We start from the raw sequence: 15,871 nt of genomic DNA, 5'->3' as shown, positions 1-15,871 counted from the left end.
AATGTATTTACCTTTAGTGTCCCATGTTTTATTTTACTTTGTATTATCCTTATAAGTTTAATTACGAAGATGAAACCTTCGTAATATTATGTTCGTGACCTTCGTCCGAAGTTCATTAAATCCTTGTGGAGATAATGTTTCGGCGGACGAATAATATTAATATTTAACATTTTATGTTGTCTTGTTCTTAATTCATAGCATTCAAGAACAAGTCCCCAACAATCCGTCTTCTAAATTCTAGGCCCGGCACTGTCTCAAGTAGAGGTTTTTGTGTGGATTCTATTCGTACTTTTAGTCGCCTCAGCGGAAAGAAACAAATCTATATATTTTATGTAGTAGAGAAGAAGAAAAATAGAAGAGAAGATTTTTTGGTTGTCCTTATCTATTTGTTAGGCGAGAAGTAAGAGAAAATAATGTACCTACGTGTTTTGTTCGTGAAGTATGGATACCAAGTACCAACGGTAGAAAATTATTTATAGGAGTGAGATTCCGTTGGAGCTCGTCTGGAGGACGCTCTATTTTGGGGAGATTTTGCAACCTCTCCCTGACTGCGCCATTTTTTTTTCTCGCCTCCACCAACGTCAGCTCTCCAGTCACCAGTTGGACAAGCGGGACGGGACAACATCCTCACCAGCCGCAATCCTCCACTCCTCCCCGCAGCCCTCGACCCTCGTCAGCCTCTCCAGTTCACCTCGCCGTCTCCGTCATGCCCCGCGAGGGTTTGGGGAATTTTGGAGCGGAGGAGGAGGCGAGGGATGGTGGACAGGAAGGTTTGGTTACGGAAATGGATGTGGAGGAATCCTCGCCGTCTTCGTCGCCGATGTCGTCTCCGGCCGGGTCGTCAGATTCCATAGACCTCAACTTCCTGCCGTTTCTCAAGAGGGAGCCCAAATCGGAGCCGTCGTCACCAGAGCTCGGGCCCCTGCCGCTGCCTGTCTCCCTCACCCAGACGCCGCCGCAGCAGCATGCAGCGGCGGCGGCTCCAGCAACTGAGGCCTCGGTGCCTCCGCCTCCGGCGACTCCTGACCTCTCGTCCGCGTCGATGATGACCCCGCTGCAGTCGCTGCCGCCTAACCCAGACGAGGACTCGCTCCTTCGGGAGTACTACCGCCTTGCGAGACTATATCTCTCGTCTGCGGGGTCCGGGGCGATCGTCCCGACACCGGCACCGGAGGCGGCCGCACCGGCGGTGGTACAGTCCGGGGCCGGGTCCGTCGTGAAAAAGCGCCGGCCGCGGTCATCGGAGCTCGTGCGGGTCTCCTCGCTCGGTGTGCAGGATCAGATCTACTTCCGCGACCTCGTGCGCCGGGCGCGCATCACTTTCGAGTGCCTCCGCGGGCTGCTACTCAGGGACGACGAGCGTGCTGAGTCCCTCGGCCTCGCTGGTGCCGCCGGGTTTGGCGTTGCCAGGGACCGGCGCCGCGCCCGCGCAGACATGCGTGCCGCAGCGCTCATGGCAGACCACGACCTCTGGCTCAATCGCGACCGCCGCATCGTGGGGCCGATGCCTGGGATCTCGGTTGGTGACGCTTTCTTCTTCCGCATGGAGCTCTGCGTGCTTGGCCTCCATGGCCAGGTACAGGCAGGAATTGATTATGTCAGTGCAGGGAGGTCGGCCTCTGGGGAGCCTATAGCCACATCTATAATTGTATCTGGTGGGTATGAGGATGATGACGATCATGGCGACGTACTTGTGTACACTGGGCATGGCGGCCGGGATCCCAACCTCCACAAGCATTGCGTCGATCAGAAGCTGGAGGGTGGCAATCTTGCCCTCGAGCGCAGCATGGCTTATGGTATTGAGATTCGTGTAATCCGTGCCGTCAAATCAAGACGAAGCCCTATTGGTAAGGTATACTTCTATGATGGCCTCTACAAAGTTGTTGACTACTGGCTCGACCGTGGGAAATCTGGGTTTGGTGTTTATAAGTATAAAATGCTGCGCATTGAGGGCCAAGAACCCATGGGTACTGTGAATTATCGAGCAGCTGAACAACTTAAGGTGGATGTGTTTGCTGTAAGGCCAACAGGTTATTTCAGCTTTGATATCTCCATGGGCCGAGAGACCTTGCCAGTTGCACTCTATAATGATGTTGACGATGATCAGGACCCACTCTTATTTGAGTATCTAACACGGCCAATTTTTCCTACCTCTGCTGTCCAGGGGAAATTTGCTGAGGGTGGTGGTGGTGGTGGTTGTGATTGTGCTGAGATTTGCTCAATTGGATGTAACTGTGCAGGAAGGAATGGTGGCGAGTTTGCATATAATAAGACTGGAACCCTGCTACGAGGCAAGCCACTAGTATATGAGTGTGGGCCATATTGCAGGTGCCCACCTAGTTGTCCTAACAGGGTTAGTCAGAAGGGGCTTCAACATAGGCTTGAGGTATTCCGGTCAAGGGAGACTGGGTGGGGAGTTCGTTCTTTGGATCTCATTAAGGCTGGCACATTCATTTGTGAGTTCAGTGGGATTGTCCTTACTCACCAGCAGTCAGAGGTCATGGCAGCGAATGGTGATTGCTTGGTGCGTCCAAATAGGTTCCCTCCAAGGTGGTTGGATTGGGGTGATATATCTGATGTGTACCCTGATTATGTGGCGCCAGACCATCCTGTTATTCCTGAGTTAAACTTTGCAATTGACGTGTCAAGGGCAAGGAATGTGGCATGCTATTTCAGCCACAGTTGCAGTCCAAACGTGTTTATCCAGTTTGTGCTGTTTGATCATTACAATGTGTCTTACCCCCACCTAATGATCTTTGCCATGGAAAACATTCCACCATTGAGGGAACTAAGCATCGACTATGGGATGGTTGATGAATGGACTGGACAATTAACCATGTAGCTGGAGTAACCTATTTAAAAGGCAGTGTTCTCTTTCTTTCTTTTCCCTTTATTTTTGGAATTCTCATAATGCTTCACCTGGGGATCATCAAGCCAACTGGACTAAAATTCCTCAGCTGGTAATTCTCCTTATTCCTCATGTGCTATTTTTCTTTGGGTACTTCATAGGACTTTCTTGGCAGTAGGTACTCATAATTTTCCTTCAAAGATTGCTTTGCGTATGTGGCTGAATTCCATGTGTACTTCAAACTTTATATTTTGCTATACCGTATACTCGTGCTCAGATCTTGACTAATTATACTTATAGTAGCACATATACTGTTTTTTCTCTAGCGGCTCATAATTACTCTTCCTCATTTCTGATTCAGTGCTTTGTTTTAAAAAATCTAAACTGTGGTTGGATAATAGGCTGTATGCCACTCATTTGCTAAACCGTCTAAATGTGCATGATCCATGGCTGTGGCCCTTGGTAGCTATGTTTGCACATTGCGACCTAGCAAAATCTAAATATCCACTTTGATTCTTTTTCTAGTAAGAAATATGATGATTTTATTGCACAACCATTAGTGACCATCTCTAGTTCCTTTCCTTGTTACTTTTGCAGTTTCATTGACATGGACGTACCTGTTTTGCCTATAGATGAGGACTTACCATCTTAGATATCTAGTTGAACTTTGAACCCAGATCCTTGTTACTTAGAACCCCAGATCCTAAGCAGGCGACGATCGTGCGCTGGAGGAGGGTGGCACTGGACGCTGTGAGCACGATGTCGTCGATGTAGAGGATGTAGACAATGTCGTTGCCACACCGAAGGATGAATAGAGAAGTGTTCGACTTGACCTCGACAAAGTCGAGGGAGACCATGTAGGAGGCGAAAAGCGACTGTATCAAGCCTGTGTCGCCTGCTTGAGGCCATAAAAAGATCGATTAAGCTTACACACTATACCTGGGCTCGACAAAGTCGACAGGCTATCTGTAGTACACCGCCTCGGCCAGAGTGCCGTGAAGGAAGACATTCTTGACGTCCAACTGGTGGACCCCCAATCACAAGAGAGGGCGAGGGAAAGGACTGTTCGAATGGTGGCGGGCTTGATGACGGGGCTGAAGGTCTCGTCATAGTCCACTTCGGGGTGCTGAATGAAGCCCTAAAGGACCCAACAGACATTGTACTGATCCAGAGTACCATCGGCCTTGGGCTTGTGATGGAAAATCTACTTGCTAGTGACCACGTTGGTGCTAGGGGGACACGACACCAAGTCAAGGTGTGGTTGGCCAGCAGGGCCGCATACTCTTCCATAGCATGATACTAGTGGGGATCGGCGAGCGCGGTATGGATAGAGGAGGGGACAGACGAGGGAGTCGGAGCGGTGGCGGTCGTGAGCACCAACCAGTCAACTAGTTGGAGAACAACGATTGATCGACGCGTGACCACTAGGCGGATGTGGCGGGGGTTGTGATGGATGGTAACTAGATGGTGTACCTACGACTTATCATGGGAGCGGGCCAGGCGTGGAGCGGGCCGGAGGATCGGGTTGCAAAGCTGCTGGTAGACGGAGGCATGATCGACAAAACGAGCCGTAGGCGCTGGGAAGTACGACGTTGTGCGTGGTGCAGTCGGCGGCGACTGGGCCACGTGCGGGGGCGACGGGGCCGCACGTTGCGCAATTGAAGGCGATGGGACCACGCCGGGCGTGGCCGAAGGTGATGGTGTCGCGTAGGGCACGGTGGAGCTCGATGGACCGGTGGTGAGAGAGGATGGACATCGACAAAATCAGCATGGAGGAGAGAGTGGAGGTTGGGAGGTGGGGAGGAGCCAACAAGGGGAAAAGCATCCTCATAGAAGACAACATGTCGAGAGATGATTTGGTGGGTGAGAAGATTGAGGCAACGGTACCCCTTGTGATCAGAGTAATCGAGGAAAAGGCAGCAAGTGGATTGGGGTGCAAGTTTGTGGAGTGGTGGCAGAGGTGTTAGGATAGTAGGCACAATCAAAGACGTTGTGGTGTGTATAGGAAGGGGCGGTGCCAAAGAGGACGAAGAAAGGAGTGGAATGGCTAACCACCTTGGAAGGGAGGCGGTTCAGGACGTAGGTGGCAGTGCGGAGACCCTCAGCCCAGTAATGAGCATGGAGGCTTGAAACAGGAGGACGTTAATGAGGAAGGTGATGGTGCGAATCTTGCGCTCGGTATCGCTGTTCTGAGGAGAGATCTAAGGTGACGACATCCGTAGTCGCACGCCGCGCGAGACAAAGAAGGCACGAGACGTGGAGTTATCGAACTCCCGCTCATTGTCACACTGAACACCCCGGATGGTGCAACCGAACTGAGTGAACACCCATGCGAAGAAGTGAGATAGGGTGGTGAAGGTGTCAGACTTACGGTGGAGGGGAATGGTCCGAAAGTAGTGAGAGAAGTCATCCAGGATGACTAGATATTATTGGTAACTAGAAATGCTCGATATTTGGGTTGTCCAAAAGTCGCAGTGGACAAGATCAAAGCGGTGAGCGGTTTAGGACATGGAAGAGGAGAAGGGTAAGCGAGTGTGGCGCCCAAGCTGACAAGCATGGTAAGGCGAGGCAATGTCGCCGTGGGGGCAGGGGATGGTCGAGGTGCCCAAGAGTCTAGAGAGGACGTCGTGGCCGGGGTGGCCAAGATGACGGTGCCAAGTGGAGGCAGATGCAGTGGCGAGGACATAGAGTGTGGCAACACGGGATGAGAGATGAGGCGGGGAAGCGGATAGGATATAGGGGACCGAAGCTGTCGTATCGGGTGACTACGACACAAGTAATAAGATCCCGTATGGTGAGCCTCCATGGATCAAACTCCATGTAACGGTGGTTGTCAGTTGTCAAGCGATGAACCGAGAGAATATTTTGTATGATGTTCGGGGCAACAAGGATGTTGTTGAGGTACAAAGGACCATGAAGAACTGTGTCACCTACTGAGGTGACAGTCAGAGTCGACCCATTACTGACAATGATGGAAGAAGTGAAGGTGGGTCGGCAAGGATGGGGTAATGAAATAGTACTGGGGTCAGGAGTGGTGTGGTACAAGGCGCCAAAGTCAACATCCCAGTTGATGGGAGTAGCAGGAGCGGGCTGCGATGATATGTGGTACGAGGAGAGAACCTTGAGAGGCACCCCCACAGAGTCACCGGGATAGACACTGGGGGCGCTAGTAGCAAGCAGACTGACGACGAGCATGGGCGATGGAGATGACATGGCCTCGATCGTCTTAGAGGCAATCTCGGCACCACAGAACACAAACGGCCCTATAGCGTGGCAGTCCTCCTAAGGGTGACTGGAGGCCAGAGGGTGGCAGAGCTCGACGCAGTCACAAAGAACCAGGTTTATGGCCCGGTAAATGCCACGGACGTGCCTTGGAGAAGCCACCGGTCGTGAAGGAATACACACACGGTAGGGTGGCACGTGGATCGCAACAAAGCAATGGACGAGCTTGAAGTAGTAGGCATAAGGAGGAGGTGGTTCGAGGACTGCAGTCCGTAGTACGCCGGCGGTAGGGTGCCACGGGGTCGGCGCCTTCATTGGCGGCTTTGCCGCCAACGGTATGTTGGTGGAGCTGATCGGGATGAGGCGGTCGTCGACAGGGCACGTGGCGTTTGGAGTGTAGGTGACCAGGTGGCGTTGGCGTTAGTATTGAGCGCGAGGAGGAGCTGCTAGATCGGGTGCCGCAGGGATGACGTACGAGGGTGTAGGGTTGCCGGAGGCGACGAGAGTAGAGGTGGCGCCGTCGGACGAGGCTGCCTTGGATGAGAGGAAGAGGGACTACTCGTCATCGGGGCAGGCGAGCGTGATGACGGACTCGAGCGGGGATGGGGACGATGGGTGCACGTGGGAGCAGGTAGCGGCTAGCCATGGGGATCGGGAGGAGGCACCGATGCTGGCCATGTGGTCGGATCCGGTGGAGCTCTGCGATCGCACGCTGAAGTCGCGTTGGCGGGAGTGGAGCGCGCGCGCTTGAGCTTTCTGTCCCTGCTTGCGATAATTGAGTGCTAACGAGTTGGGAACATACCAGATGGACGGGGAGGGGAGGTGACAATGGGGTAGCCAACGACGTTGACAGAGGGGGCGGCGGCGCCATGGCCAGAGTGGAGGAGCGCGCCGCTGGGGAGAGCGGTCGTATCGGTTAGGAGCTGGGCAGCGCCATGGACTGGAGGGAGGAGCGCACCGTCGGGGACCCTCCCCAAAGACGACGTGCCGGGGAGGTGGGGGCAGCCCGACATGTGGGGTCGAGGGTAAGGAGGTTGGCCGAGTTAGACGCGTCGAGGGGTGTTGTCGCAGGGTAGAAGGGGGTGCCAGGGGAGGTTGGTACGTCCCAGCGGGTGGGTGCAGGGGGACTTGGTCGGCTGCATCGGGCACGCAAGGGGGGCGCATCGTGAGGGAGGCGGGTGGCGCGGGTGGTTGTGGTCGCACCGTGTAGATGAGGGGCAATTGCGTGCGCGTCATCAGCGTGTGTAGGTGTGCCGGAGGGCGCTGCGTGTGGGGTTGTGCCCGGTGTCGGTGATGTTGGCCCAGGTGGTGTCGGCCATGAGGGTGAAGGGGAAGACGGCCGGCGAGCGCCAGGAGCAGATGGAGATGTCGGCGGCTAGATCAGGGGAGGGAGGGAGAGAGCAAAGAATAGAGTGGCTTGATACCATGTTGGAGAGTGAAAACCCTAACCCTAATTAGGGTGGGGATGTTGTATTAATAGATAGAAAAGTATATGGGCTAGGCCTAAGCTCATTATAGCTTTGACACACACATATGTCTAACATGGTCAAATTACAAAAAAACCAAGTTGACAACTATTTTGTGGCAAACTATTGACTCTTTTTCCTGTTTTGATGGTTTAGAACCAAATAACCAATAGCATTCACTCATCTGATGTCTCTTTCCAGCTATTCTATAAAAAAACTCGACCTTCGGGGGTAAGACAACCCCCGGGTATTGTAATAATAAGAAAACCTTCTCACATTGGTCGAGAAAACCGCCGAAACCCTGCCCCACCCATACACAGCGGCACCGTAGCCCATGGGAGAACGATCATGACCAATAGTGTGAGACGAGCAAGAGGATTTTTTTATCCTAGACTAAAATTCGCTCCCATCGGGAGTCGAAATTAGACCTGAGGAGTGCTACTCAGACCATCTAACCAACTGCTCTTTATTCCTCCACTCGTTACCACAAATGCTGCATTGTTCTCGGTGTATGCCATTGACACTAATACATTTTTTAAACAACATTTTGCTCATTTCTCTGTTATATTCATGCAAGGATTTTGCAAGTGACTTGACTAGTGAATTATACAGAATTACAAGTGGTTGTCAATTTTAGTGGAGGCTGGGAATGCAAGCTATTACAGGGGTTTTGTACGAAGGATACAAGAATATGAAGTTAAGGAGGCGCTAAAAAGGATGAAGGTAGGAAAGGCGATGGGCCCTGATGGTATCCCTATCGAGGTATGGAGATGCCTTGGAGACATAGCGATAGTATGGCTGACTAAGCTTTTCAACACCATCTTTCGGACAAACAGAATGCCCGACGAGTGGCGGCGGAGTACGTTAGTACCAATCTTCAAGAACAAATGAGATGTTCAAAGTTGTACTAATTACCATGGAATTAAGCTCATGAGCCATACAATGAAGCTATGGGAGAGAGTCATTGAACACAGCCTGCGGAAGATGACGAGCGTGACCCAAAATCAGTTTGGTTTCATGCCTGGGAGATCAACTATGGAGGCCATTTTCTTACTAAGACAACTTATGGAGAGATTCAGAGAACAAAAGAAAGACCTGCATGTGGTCTTCATAGACTTGGAGAAGGCTTATGACAAAGTACCTAGGAGTGTAATGTGGTGGGCCTTGGAAAAACATAAAGTATCAACAAAGTACATTAATCTTATTAAAGATATGTACACTAATGTTGTGACAAGTGTCCGAACAAGTGATGGAGACACCGATGACTTTCCAATTAACATAGGACTACATCAAGGGTCGGCTTTGAGCCCTTATCTTTTCGCTTTGGTGATAGATGAGGTCACAAGGGACATACAAGGAGATATACCGTGGTGTATGTTTTTTGCCGATGATGTGGTACTTATTAAGGAGAGTAGGAGTGGTGTTTCGCAAAAGTTGGAATTGTGGAGGCAGACGCTGGAAGCAAAAGGTTTTAGGCTTAGTAGGTCTAAAACAGAGTATATGAAGTGTGATTTCAGTGCCATGGGGTATGAGGATGGCGATGTTAGTCTTGATGGGCAAGTGGTACCCAAGAAAGACACTTTTCGTTACCTAGGATCAATGCTTCAGAAGGAGGGAGACATCGATGAGGATGTCAGTCATAGAATTAAAGCTGGATGGTTGAAGTGGCGGCAAGTTGCAGGTGTCTTATGCGACCCCCGGGTGCCACACAAACTAAAAGGCAAATTCTACAGGACAACAATCCGGCCGGCTATGTTGTATGGAGCAGAATGTTGGCCCACTAAAAAACGACATGTCCAACAACTAAGTGCGGCAGAGATGCGTATGTTGCGCTGGATATGTGGCCACACAAGGACAGATCGAGTCCGGAATGATGATATACAAGAGTAGGAGTGGCGCCAATTGAGGAGAAGCTTATGCAACATCGTTTGAGATGGTTTGGACATATCCAACGAATACCTGAAGAGGCACCAGTGCATATCGGAATAATTAGGCGTCCCGAGAATGTGAAGAGAGGTAGAGGTCGACCAACCTTGACGTGGACAGAGGCTGTGAAGAGGGACCTTAAGGAGTGGAATATTGATAAAGATCTCGCCGTGGATAGGAAGGGGTGGAAGTGTGCAATTCATATGCCAGAACCCTGATTTGTAGTTTCGCGTTTCCTCCTTAATCGTTTGACCTTTTCTTGTGCCCCTTTAGATCTTGCTGGTTCTTTTGGGTTTTATCTCTTTTTATGTGTTTCCCCGTTTCGTCGTTTTTCGGTTCTCCTTTGCCTTTGTCTCCCTTTTCTTTTCTTTGGGATTGAGCTCTGAGGTTTTTATATGGGGTTTCATCTCTAGCCTACCCCAACGTGCTTGGGACAAAAAATGCTTTGTTGTTGTTGTTGTTGTTAATTTCTTTCCGCAAACATCACAAAAAGTTCTTATGCTCTGCTGGTAGTCCAAATCGCCAGTTATCATTAACTGATTAACTACTTTCATATTTTCTTAAAGTTGTGTTATGGTTTCAATTTTAGTCCATACCAAAGTTCTGGATAGTTATAAAACATTTTTGTCTGATTTATCTGATGACTAAAACTTCTGTTTGTGTTTCTGGTATGGAAGGGGCATATCTTGTACATGTGTATGAAAACTGATATTTGACATACGCATGCAGGAGACTGGTTCATAGCCTGTAGAAATATTTTTTGTAATTTTTGGGTAGCATCTAGCATGAGTTAGCTTACTCGAGTTTTACTGTGAATTTATTATTGAGTTGTGTTCTTTGGTTTTTATTCTAGCTTTGCACCCGCACGTGTCCTCTTTGTGTGTTTTTTAGTTAGCTGAGGGCTTGTTTGGCTACCCCTGTGTCTATCTCAATACACGTGCATTGAGATGGATTTGGGTGGAATTTAAACTTACACTTCAATGCACACCAACACATGTGGAATTGTGGATTGAAATGAATACAAGGGTATTGAAACAAACGCTAAGGGCTAGTTTGGGAGCCACAAAACCGGAGGGGTTGAAGGTGCTAAAATCCTCTTTTATTCAATTTTGAATAAAAAGGGGATTTTAGCTCCTCCAATCTCCTCCGGTATTTTAGCTCTCAAACTAGCCCTAAGGTCTTGTTTGAGAGTAAGGGTAATGGATGGAGGGGATTGAGGGGGCCAGGCCAAAATCTTTGGCCCCTTCAATCCCCTCCATTGTTCTTGTTCCTAAACAAGTCCTAAGTGTTACTTATGCATACATGATGTAAACTTACAATTGATCAAGAAATGGTGATTTACGCATAGATCTACAACTATATATCTAAGACATTTTGGTTTTTCCTAATACATTGTTTTTTTCTTACGTATCTAGACATACTACATATCTAAGCGTATAACAAAAGCTATGTATCTAGAAAAGTCAAAACGTCTTATGGAATTGAGGTATTAAAATCTGTGCACATTATTGTTTTGTGCTTTTACTTTATCTTTGCACTTACATGTTGTTTCTTGCCATAATATTGTACTATTTATTCTTTTTCATGAGTCATTCGATCCACTTTAGATTCAGATATTTGTCTTTTTTGGCATGTTTCATCCGAACCCATGTTTGTCCAGTATATGGTGATTGTTTCATGCATATAATTAATTCCTGGATGTTTCCTGTGCTGATTTATGTTATTAGGATGAAGCTATGTGCGTCATCAGGTGTTTTTCTCCATGTTTGCATAATTAACTTGAATAACAGTTTGCCCCTAGTTCGTAAAGTTGAGCTAACTACACAATTGTGGTTGCTCTTGGCTGTTAACTAGTCTTTTAAAACTCGTAAAATTTATGGCATCCCTTAGGGCTTGTTTGGATAATCTTGGATTGAAGTGGATTGAGGTGGTATAAGGTGTATTGAAGTGTAATATGAACTAATTTTACTTTCAATCCCTAAAATACACTTCAATCCACTTTAATCCCTCTTTATCCAAACAAGGCCTTATTGTTTCAGTCCAACAATGGAGGTTTCCAACTAGCATAATAATGTTTCTCTGCTGTTGACAGAAACTTGCATGAGGATGACCAAGCTACAACTCATTGTCATCTACACTTCTACAGTACATCAGCCATCCATTGTATATGTTGCCTGATAACCTAGGTGCCTCGGCCAATTTTCTAGATGAACTCGCTTTTGAGGTATAACATGCAATGTTGCTGTAGGAAGCTTGTTTGATGTGTCTGGTTAATTTTAACCTTCGTGTTATGAGTTGTCACTGCTGGAACTCATTTTGTACATATATCTGCAGATTATCTAGCTGGAAGCGTGTCCACTTTTGTTGGAAAATGTTGATCCATATGTTGTAAAGTTATTTGCACTCCTTGTGCAATTGAAGATTCACTCTCTGGCTGTGGGTAGAATCTGGCTGTAGAAAGAGTCTAAGTATCATGTGAATTACGTGCTGAGGAAGATAAAGTTCAGACGGTTTAGGATTTAGACAGTCATGTATTTCTACTATCGCGATGACTTGACCGATTCTGTGTCTATGTTTATTTTGGATGATTTTTACTAAAGTAATTCTCATAGAAATGGGATGAGAAGTTAGGCGTTTAGTAGTTTGCACCACCTTTTGGTAGCTAGAAGATGAAAAAAGTTAAAACAAACAAGGCACAAGTCTATTGCGCAAAATTATTCCCAAAATTATTCTCATCCCTTGTGCAGGGCTCCGCATTGCGTCGTGTAATCAGTCAGACATTGATGACTTATTTCATCTCGCGTTAGCGACCTCTTTGGAACAGATATGCAGTGATGGATGTGGCATCGTCACCACCACCACCATCTGTTAAAACAATTGGACAACCTATCCTGCTTGGTTGCTCAGGATAACAAGGTATCGTCAGGCCCTCGAGGCTCAATCGAAGTTGTCAGGTTCAACCTCCAAAACCATGAACCACGCCTTGAGATTGTACCCATGAGCTATGACTAATCGTTAGAAGCGAAATTGCAATATACCCCCTTTAGTTTAGGTTATAAGTCGTTCATTTTTTAATACTTCCTCTGTTTCAATTTATAATTTGTTTGACTTTTTTACTAAGTTTGACCGATTTGCCTTATTTAGTTTCTTTGCGGAAAAATAAAAAATTCAAAGCCATATTTAAGTATATTATATGCTAAACGATGTCACGGCAAAATTAATAACAATTATGATTTTTTGAATAAGACAAGCCAATCAAAGTTAGGGTAAAAAATCAAACGAATTATAAATTAGCATAAAGGGAGTACATAGTAAAATATTATGTATCTAGACATTGTATATCTAGGGCATAATATATTTTGGAATGGACACCTATATGTTTGTTAAAGTAGTTTAAGTTTGATGGGGTTTAAGTTTATAGTATGTTAATAAAGTAGTTTGAGGGGGTGTTTGGTTCCCTGACTGAAATTTATGTTTTTTGTGTTTGATGATCAACATAACCAGTGGACTAATGTGTTTGCAAGTGTTGTGTTTTGTAGTTCACATGATGTAAAGTGGATTAGACTAAGGCTCTTAGGAAGCAACACCTCAAATAAGACTTAAAAATACCCTACGAAGACCTAAAAATATTCAGCACAAGCCCAAGGCACAAGACCAAAAGAGTTTGAGCAGACTAATGTGTTTGCAAGTGTTGTGTTTTGTAGTTCACATGATGTAAAATGGATTGGACTAAGGCTCTGAGGAAGCAACACCTCAAAGAAGACTAAAATAGATCCTAAGAAAATCTGCAAATATTTAGCACAAGCCCAAGATATAAGACCAAAAAAGTTCGAGCAAAGAAGATAGAAGAATAAAAAAATGGGTAGTCAGCTGGCGGATCGGGCCAGTCAGGTGGTGCACCGGAGCATGGTCCAACAACTAGTTCCCACGGTTATCTAACGTGTCAATCTTCGGACCGGTCTGGTGGCACACCGGACCTCTGCGTAGTTGTAGAGAATCTGTTAGACACCCAACGACTAGCTGACATGGAAGGCACCTTACCGGTTCAGGGTGACTGAGACAAAGCTACTCTCCTCCAACGGTTAGTTTTGATAGGGGCTCTATAAATACCCCTAGCCAGCATTTGAAGGTGTGGGAGTCCAAGCAACATACCAACTCAAATGAGACACATCTTTGAAGCTCCAAACACCCAAGTGTTCAATAGAATCACTTGGTGATTAGCGTAGGTGCTTTGCGAAGTGCTTAATTTAATTAGACCATTATTGCGCTTGTTCTAAGTTAGTTCCTAGTTGATTAAGTGAGGTTAGAAAAAACCCTCAAAACCCTTGGCTCTTGCGTGAGTCGTTGTAATTGTACTGAGTCGAGTGAGAGACTTGCGAGACCACACCAACTGCATTTATGGTGTGGCAGCCACCATGTACCGGAGGGTACGAGGCCCGTGACGTTTCAGCCAGAAGCTCAATAGTGAATACGACAATAAGCATCCGAGAGAAGGCCAGAAGCAGAGCACCACTTACGCGTGGAGAAGGCCCACTACTCTCTATGGAGTTACCTGTCTAAGGTGCTTGGCCCCGTGTGTACTTTCCACCTACGAGGATTAGTCAGAACCATACATGGTTCTGGATACTTCAGTAAAAATATCAACGTGTCCACAGGAGTTTGTTTTCTCTACCTTTGCCTTTAAGCTTGCGTATTTACATTGATTACTTAAGTTGCAATCTTTATTATTCTTAGTTTAGAATATTTAGGATTGGAAATTAGGTTATATAACTACTTTTGCGATAGAGATAGCAACACTTAGACAAAACCTACTTTGCACATTATTGTTTAGTTATCTGCATAGGTTTTGTTTAGGAGAATTATTTATGGACTAGATTAGCACAAGAAATAGTAGTCCTAATTCATCCATTCTCTTAGCGCGTTTGTGTTCCTTTCAAAGACTAAACGATGAGACAAATTTATTAACCCTAATTAATCTATGATTAGTAAATGTTTACTATAGCATCATAGACTAATTAGGCTCAGTAAGTTTGTCTTGTCATTTAGTACTTATCTATATACAGGTGTGAAGCCATGATTTAAGTTGAGGGAGACAAATCATATTGAGGGGAATGCTAAAAAGTTTTTTACATTATTTACATCGTGATTAGCTAAGAAAATTATTGGCTCCTATAGAATTAGTGGAAGATTATGGGGACATTGCTCCCCTCTGCCCCTCTTTGGCATCGCCCCTGTAGTAGTTTTATAATTAGACTATATTTAATACTTCTAAATAACATCCAAACATCTGATGTGACTGAGACTAGTATCCAAACACCCCCTAAGTTTAATCAAGTTTAGAGTGAACAATATTTGCATTTATATCTCTAAGAAGGTTTATTATATAATACATATTTTATATATAGTGTACATCTAGAGCACAATATAATTTACAAGGGAATGTATCATGTGCACATAAGGAATCCATACGCATATATACATGTATTAAATCTGAATCTTTCATTCAACAATCAACGTTGAGTGTGCAGGGTCTTTTTGCACATAAGGGACCCATACACAGAATGGACTAGGGGTGGGCACTTTTTATCGTAAACCGAAAACCGTACCGAACCGAACCAAAATTTTGGTTTTTTGGTAGTTCGGTTCGGTTTCGGTTTTTACATCTGAGAATTTCGGTATTGTAATCGGTTTTCACCGTATACCGAACCGAAATACCAAAAAAATCGAATACCAAACTTTATGAATTCAAAATTTGACTATTTGATTATGTGAACTAAATATGTAATGTAATCAAATTGTTATTCACTTATTTATATGTGATGTATATATGATATATCTTGAAATATTTATACCTATATAATTCTTACTTTTTAAAATTGTGTTTAATGTGTTGTCTTGTAGCCTTCTTGAGTATAAGTTTTGTCGGCGTTTCGACCCGGGGGGTCCCTGGACCGATGAGTAAATTGTCGCCGCGTGCCCCAGCCCAGATGGGTCGGCGCGAGACGGAGCGCGAAGGGGGGAAAAACCGGAGGGAGTCAGGCGTAAAAAGGGGAAACCCGCAGTCTTCGTGTTTGTCCCGCGCCCAGGTCGGGTGCGCTTGCAGTAGGGGGTTACAAGCGTCCGCGTGGGAGGGAGCGAGAGGCCTGCACGCGCCGTCCCGTCCTCCCCGCGCGGCCAACCCTCTGTAAGAGGGCCCTGGACCTTCCTTTTATAGGCGTAAGGAGAGGGTCCAGGTGTACAATGGGAGATGTAGCGGTGTGCTAACGTGTCTAGCAGAGAGGAGCTAGTGCCCTAAGTACATGTCGTCGTGGCAGCTGGGGAGGTTTTGGCACCCTGTTCATGAGATGTCGTGGCCGTCGGAGGAGCGCTGGAGCCTGGCGGAAGGACAGCTGTCGGGGCAGTTGAGTCC

General features: G+C 46.7%; 1 protein-coding gene across 4 annotated transcripts; it reads left to right on the top strand.

Moving 5' to 3' along the window:
- The first annotated feature begins 458 nt into the window (after positions 1 to 458).
- LOC103647308 (histone-lysine N-methyltransferase family member SUVH2) lies at positions 459 to 12,100 on the top strand. 4 transcript variants are annotated; one of them, XM_008671852.4, is made up of 3 exons: positions 459 to 2,960; positions 11,555 to 11,686; positions 11,797 to 12,100. In XM_008671852.4, exon 1 carries the CDS (start codon positions 707 to 709, stop codon positions 2,840 to 2,842), a length of 2,136 nt encoding a protein of 711 aa, XP_008670074.1. In that variant the 5' UTR covers positions 459 to 706; the 3' UTR covers positions 2,843 to 2,960; positions 11,555 to 11,686; positions 11,797 to 12,100. The 4 variants fall into 4 exon arrangements, with proteins under 4 accessions (XP_008670074.1, XP_008670075.1, XP_008670073.1 ...); XM_008671853.4 differs by lacking the exon at positions 11,555 to 11,686; XM_008671851.4 differs by having other exon boundaries at positions 11,555 to 12,100.
- Positions 12,101 to 15,871: the final 3,771 nt, after the last annotated feature.

The sequence above is a fragment of the Zea mays genome, chromosome 2 (assembly GCF_902167145.1).
Source record: "Zea mays cultivar B73 chromosome 2, Zm-B73-REFERENCE-NAM-5.0, whole genome shotgun sequence".
NCBI lineage: Eukaryota > Viridiplantae > Streptophyta > Magnoliopsida > Poales > Poaceae > Zea > Zea mays.
Note: the sequence above shows the minus strand (reverse complement) of the source record. Positions and strands in the feature narration are given on the sequence as shown.